This window comes from Rutilus rutilus (genome assembly GCF_951802725.1).
Source record: "Rutilus rutilus genome assembly, chromosome: 4".
NCBI lineage: Eukaryota > Metazoa > Chordata > Actinopteri > Cypriniformes > Leuciscidae > Rutilus > Rutilus rutilus.
Genome location: NC_140212.1, coordinates 37288647 through 37296071, shown reverse-complemented (window position 1 = coordinate 37296071; position 7425 = coordinate 37288647). Strand labels below are relative to the sequence as shown.

At 36.1% G+C, this 7425-nt stretch overlaps 1 protein-coding gene across 1 annotated transcript; it reads right to left on the bottom strand.

Annotated features, from left to right (window-relative positions):
- Window positions 1-4100: 4100 nt before the first annotated feature.
- Window positions 4101-6514, bottom strand: LOC311288670 (uncharacterized protein). The gene is made up of 4 exons (XM_084406185.1): window positions 6039-6514; window positions 5813-5863; window positions 5586-5717; window positions 4101-5376 (listed from the first exon to the last, which is right to left on the bottom strand). The coding sequence occupies exons 1-4, from the start codon at window positions 6481-6483 to the stop codon at window positions 5096-5098; spliced, it is 909 nt and encodes a 302-aa protein (XP_084262311.1). The 5' UTR covers window positions 6484-6514; the 3' UTR covers window positions 4101-5095.
- Window positions 6515-7425: the final 911 nt, after the last annotated feature.

Sequence of the window (7425 nt, the reverse complement as noted above, 5' to 3'; positions counted from 1 at the left end):
TATATTCAAACCAAACTGTCTAGAAGTATTGTAGTCCTGGCTAAAGCTAAACACATTCTGGATTACAGATCACTCTACATTTTGTATTGTTCACTGGTGTTACCGTAGTTAAATTATTGTGTAGAGGTTTGGGGAAACACATATCAAAATTCATTGCAATCATTATTTATACTTCAAAAAAGAGCAATACGAATAATTCATAACACTGGATTTTTGGAATAGGGATTTTAACGATTAATCGACGATCGATTAATTGTCGATAATACATTTAATCGATAAAACAGGTTCATGCGCGTGCGTGCGGCTCAACCGCAAAACGTGTATAGCGAGCACTTCGGAGTTATGTTTGGGACCATTTTACACCTTCATCATGACTATAAGTTTGCGTGTGCATTCACAGCCTTTTGTTTTGTGCAAATGTAAGTTGTAATGTTATGTAGGCCTAACATATCTATATCTGATTTATCTCATATAGGATGCATTTGGTTAAGATTTATGTAGTAAAGCGGAGATCCTCTTCAGTTTCAGCGCGCGCAGCTCAAACGGCAATGCACGACTAATAATGACTATTGGACTGTCATATTACATAACATTATAAAGAGAACAATATTGTAATAAAATATTGTGAATTATTTGGGTTTAGTTGCCATAGTCGCGTTGCTCCAGAAATAGCGCGTCCACAACATGAGTCATTCTGAATGGCTCGTAACTAAGTTCAAGTTCACTTGTGCATTCGCTTCATTTTGTACAGATATCATTTGTAATATTATGTTTATTTTGTATATATCTGATTAATCTCATATAGGATACGTTTCTTTGAGTTGCATAACGCACTAGCAAAGTGCTCCAGTTTAACGGTATTCATTCAGCGTGCAGCTCAAACAGCAATGCACGGTTAATAATAACTATGATTAGGACTGTCATATTACATAACATGAGAACACTGTTTTATTAATTCGTTGTGAATTCATTGGGTTTAGTTGCCATTTTCAGCGTGTTGTTTCAGGAAGAGCTGCTAATGTTTCAAGTTTTTCATACAAGTAGTTTACCAGATAGATTATTATATGTATGTAGGCTTAATATAGTGTAGGCTAAGCCTACCCATATAGATTTAAAATGTATCTTATGTTGCTTAATGTTTCACATGCAACAGGTGAGCCAGTGCACAATTATTTTTTATGTATTTTAATTTTCTGTGCATAATATATTTTGTTAAACTATATAAATGCCATTATCTGTACCATATCCCAACTGTTACAATAAAACATCAATTGAACAATATAACATGCATTTTTATTCAGTATATAAGCAATTGTAACCCACAGCTAGTTTTATGGCGTAATAACGTGAGTACATGCGATTATCTATATCTAGGACCAGATTACAGAAGATGGGTTCGACTCGCTGGAGTATAGGGAATTTATAACAGAAACTAAAGAAAGAAAGCAACTCAGACTCAAAAGTAAATGTTAATTACTAGGGATTGTTATTAAGAAGAAAAAAAAAAGAATTTAATTGAATCTTTTGACAAATAAAATAATATGGAAAAACAATAAACAGCAGTTCAGTTCACAATTTACACCTCAGTTCAACTTGGAAATTTTGGTTTCAAGATCAAGTTCACAATTCAAAATCAGTGTCCAGAGTATAAAAACAAAAACAAAACAAAACTTAGGGAATCGGATTCAATGTTCAGATGTCACTGATTATTTTTAGTTCATTCAGTCCATATGAAAAAATCCAACGATTGATCCAGCGAAAATCCATAAAGAGAAATAAATAAATAAAATAAAAATAGCACAGTTCAAGGTGAATGTTTTGTCCTACCAGTTCAGCAAAACGAATTTTTAATTTCCAGGTATGATTGGCTCGCCATGTCCAAACCACCGACAGAACAGTCATCCACGGCAGGGACAGATCAGGACTCAATAGGCAAAGATGCTCAAGAAAACGAGAAACAAAACAAAACAAAACAAAAACCTGGCCAAGAAAAAAGTAAGTGAAAAAGAATAATAAAAGAAGGTTTTCTTTAGGTTTGGCCTCAATCTAGATGGTTTCAGTCTTCATTCTTTTTAAACATGCATTTCAAACTTTTCCCGTTCGTCTCAATCTCTTCGTCTGTCAAACTGACAACCGACTATTCCATTTAAATTGTGACTTCTAAGGGTATTTTCACAAAAATAATCTATTTTTAGATATTTCAAATCTCTAGTTATGAACACAATGCAGCTGTCTAGCGTCAATCTGCGTCATCTTTTTCTTCGTCACACTCTTTGCTGCTCTTGTTTTGTTTCTTCGCGCTATCAAACGAACTCCCTTCCCGGAGGCGGGACTAACCTCCGACCTCATTCGATCTACACTTTCTTTGGCCAATTTCTTTTTCTAGATATACTTTTGTAATATAATATAAAACTTAAATTAACTTATCTGTGTTCTTTTGTTATTAATACTAAACAGATATTAATAAAAATAAAATGATTATGATTACTATTAATCAAGTCAGTGAGCTGGGTTACACAATATTTTGCTTTTTATGTTAAAGACACTATTGATACCGTGAGAAATTTACATTCTCAGGAAAATAGCCGCTTATCAGTTAATCGTTAATCGATCGATAAGGTCAATCAACTAATGATTAATGAATTAATCGATAATTTGCATCCCTAATTTGGAGCATACCAACTCATTATTTTTACAGTCTCTAAAGCATTAAAACTACTTGATCTGGTTGAATTTCATACAGCTATAATTATGTTCAAGGCTAGAAACAATTTATTGCCTGGCAATATACAGAAAAGGTTTCTTGAAAGAGAGGGGCTACGATTTAAGGGGAATGTCAAATTTTAAGACTCCCAGTTTTAGAACTACTAGGAAAAGTTTCTGTTTATCTGTCAGTGGCGTTAATTTGTGGAATAAACTAAATAATGAGTTAAAGCAATGTCCAAACATATTACATTTTAAAAAGATGTGCAAAGAAATACAGTGCTAACAATTACCTGAGCTTATATTGAAAAATGTATAGTATGTTTATAAATATTGCTGTGTAGGTTTAATACATGTATATGAATAGAACTTTTGAATATATTTTCATTGATTATAGATTTGTTATCTCTGTAGATTTATTATTTTGTAGCCATTGCCTTAAATATAGTTATATAGTAGTAGGGGTATAAAGGGGTTTACGTTTTACTTCTTCTTACTCCTTTTTGTACAAGTAAATAGAGGTTTCTTTTTAAGTACTTGAAAGTATGGAGTTTTATTTTGTTGTTATATGTTTTTTTCCTCTGATTTTTATTTCTTTTTTTAATTGTATTTACATGTTCAAAATAAAAGATATCAAATCAAATAATTAATCATTATTTCTCCAAATATGCGCACCATTGGACTAATCTCCCTGGCGGATGCTGTATATTGCATGTATTTGAACACAACCGGAGATGACGTGACTGACTGCTTTATGAGTGATGATTTCTACTCAAAATAACGAACGTTACAGATTAATAATTTTGCACTCAAATATCGAAGCTGGAGTCTTAAATCTTTCTAATGATGCTCGGTTTGTCCAGTTCAAGTAGTGTGATGTTTTAACGAGTAATGAACATTGAACAACAATAATCTGGGGCCCTCTGTGATCTTTGCCGCGAAAGGGGTTAAATTAGTACACAACTAGACTAGCCTAGCTATCTATAATAGTCTAACAAGTTTGAAAAATAAATAAATATGATTTCAGATTTGTAAAGACTTGTGTAATAAGGCTCTGTACTGCACTCAACATCCCCCTTTTCACACCTGAAGAAAATGTACTTAGGTTGTTTTAAAAGTTAAAATGTATCAGAATTTGGTAAGAGATCAAAATAAACAGGATTTATACATTTTGTTTGTTCTTTGTGTCATGTATGACTATTGTGCATATACCATAATACATTATCTGGTAAATGTGCAATCCAAATAAATAAAACTCTTAAAAAATTCTGGAAATTGCCACCACATAATAAGTTATTTTGGTTGATAAACATGATATCATGAGTGCTTCAAAGCAAGCATTGTTGGGGAAATATTCACGAAAATATGAAGAAAAGAAAATGCTACAATGCCTCTTTATTCTCGTTTATTTATGTAGGGTGAAGAGATACAGATCAATGATCAGTAACAAATTAGACTTAAAAATATATTATTTAACATTATTAGATTTATTACTTTAACAAAACACTTTTGAGCAGGGATGCACCGAATCCAGATTTTTGGGGTTCGGCCAAATACCGAATCCTGCCGAATCCGAAACCGAATACCAAATCCTACTTCCATCCTCAGTCCATTAACACAGTAAACACATTAATGAAGTAAACAACATCCACAGCAGTATATTTTATTTTATTTTAACTGTAAAAAAAAAAACATTATGCCAGAATGACAAGTGGCCCATAGGCCTATGTTTACCCTATCTCGAGATCCAATTAATACAACTCGTATTCTTTTGGATGTTTCATACTTAAATGTTTTAACAGCTGCGATGTTGTGTATTGTTTAGGGTCCTTGCCACCACGAGACAAATCGACATTGCAAATTTAACATGTAGCTCGACTTGAATCGCCTTCTTCTGACTGAAAGTACTGTCAAAAAACCACTTTTTCTGCTCACGAGTTCCATTTTCACTTTCTCACAGCCTACTGCATTCGAACGGTCCACCTACGTAAACATCTTCCTGTAATCAACGGCGGCGTGACGTCGACCAGTGTAGCGCGCGCCTAGGATTCGGTTTGGTGGAAAAAAATTCTAAGGTTCGGCAGAAACCGAACCCCGTCAAAAAGCCCAATATTCGGCCCGAATCCGAAGCCGAATCCTGGATTCGGTGCATCCCTTCTTTTGAGTCACATGTGATATTCATGTGTCCTGTCTGTCTCAGTGCTTAAACTCTTTATACAGAGTTACATTTATAGACATCTCAGACTTTTATACAGTAATCTATTGCAAATTTCAAACACACCTTAGTCCTCATTAATATTGCTTAATCATGTTAATGATTCTTCATTATTTCCATCTTAAATCATACGCTGAAGGTTCAGAATTATTGGAATCACATTCTGCAAAGCTCCTGTTATCTTAAGGGAAACAGTAGGAAACCACTGAAAGAGTTGTGGGTATTCTGGTCATCATATATCCAGTTGCCAGGCCAAAGTCTCACATAGACAACATCTCCAACCTCCAGGATCAACACAACTCCATTAGAGGAGTGTAACCGGTCCTTAGCCTGGACATCATATGCCATAACCGTATGCTCTCCATTCTTCACAATGGTTGCAGTTGCTGGATTACCACCATGTCCATATACAGATATTCTGAACATGTACGCTCCTTTCAGTGGGGCTGTGAAAATACCTAAATCAAATAACAAGAGACACGGAATCAGATGTTTCCTGTATGATCGCTTAATCACCAAACACACTGTGTAATAGTTTTGAGAGACAGCAGATCATTTAATTCTCTAATACACATTTCACAACTGCAGAGAGGTCTGAATGGAGCAGAAGGGTTTTCTTTACTATAAACTGAGTTTTATGACTCATTACCGGTACATTGATCATTACCTGTAATTGGGTTGTAGGCGTTCCCTATGTTTGTGAAGACTTTCCTGTAGGTTAGTGTGATTTCAGTGGTAAAAGGACCAATATCTCCACTGCCAGATTGCATCAGTCCAGCAGAAAAAGCTATTTCTCTGTCTGTTATTGAAAAACATAAGCAATATTGTGATATATTACTCTATTACACTGAGAATGTATACACTGAATTTAACATCATTCAAGCACACTTTCACCTCTATTTTCCTTTCTCAACTCCACTTGACCCAGAGTAAGATTTGACATTTCTGTGAAGGAATAAAGATTCTGTTAAATGACATTCACACTGCTTATTGTAATAGATAACACAATTTACACAGTATACACTCAACTTTACACTAACATTTACACTATGCAATGTATTGCATTTGTGTTTTACTTTAGAGGATCATTGATAAAAGAGTGACTGTTTTGGTGAGATACCATCATTTTTCTTGTTCAGCTCTTCCAGGATCAACTTCAGTTGCGTCTCTAAAGCTCTGATGTTCACTTTCTGCTCTGTAACTGTGGCGGTCAGTTCTCTGTTGATGGTTTTCTGCTCTGTAACTGTGGCGGTCAGTTCTCTGATGTTCACTTTCTGCTCTGTAACGGTGGCGGTCAGTTCTCTGATGTTCACTTTCTGCTCTGTAACAGTGGCGGTCAGTTCTCTCAGCGCTGCATGGATGTCAGTGAAGAACAGATGGTAGTTTTGTTGGCTGTCAGTTGAAGCTTCATCTCTCAAAGTGTCTGTTTGAGGTGGATTCTGTCTTCCGTCCTCAGATCTGAGCTGTTGACTGATCTCATTCTCATTGAGTCCTCCATCTACCTGATGCTGTACGACACACACAAAGGTTTCCAACAGCAGCAGTAAACATACTAAACCCTTCATTCTTCACTGATGTTTGTTTCCAGCTCTTGCTCTGTCATCCTCACAGCCTCTCATGTTCCTTTATAGTGTCCTGATTTACTGTCTTTTGTACTTTATCTGTATTACTTTAGATAAATAAGTAGTTCAAGTTAATGGTTAATCATAATCAAAAGGATGTTCCGGGTTCATATTTATAGATCAGCGGTCGGCACCTTATGGGACGCGGAGGGAAAAATCACAGAAACCTCCGGTCGCATGAATGGTAGGGGTGTAACGATACACCAATGCCACGGTTCGGTTCATATCACGGTTTTGGAGCCACGGTTCGGTTCGGTTCGGTTCTGTTTGCTGTGGGGGCAGGGTTCATGGCAGGGCACCACCAGCAATAATAACACTAGATTCACTTTTAACTTAAAGGAGTCATAACCTAGTATTACATTGGATACCTACTGCTGTATTATAGTCTTTCAGGCCCTTCTAAAAAAAGTAAAGTGGAAAAAAAATAAACACAGACCTACTTTTACCCTTATTTCTGAAGGCATTATTGTCTCGCGAGATCAATGCGATGTTTTGGCTGTCGTGGACGCTCTATATGGCTCTGCACGCCAGTTGAAAGGGTTGTTGGGACAGCGTCATTAAAAATGAATTTCATCCACTGGTCCCTGATAGTTTCGTCCGATTTTGGGAGATAAAACACATTTACATGTTTTTTATGGCAATCAACCACAGAGCAAGTCCGGTGTGCACTCGGTTTCTCCATCTTTCTCGACTGAACTGAATATGAGGGGGAGAGGGGAAGGGGGGCTTCCTGCTGCGGTGTCCATATATGGTATATCCTACTACCTCATGACGTCAAGAGGGAGCTGAAATCAAAATCTCGTATTTGAGTGCGCGTGCACGCGCGCTGGTTTATTTACCCTGAGGTAAACAAACGCTTCACTTTTAAATATCGGCTTCCCGGTC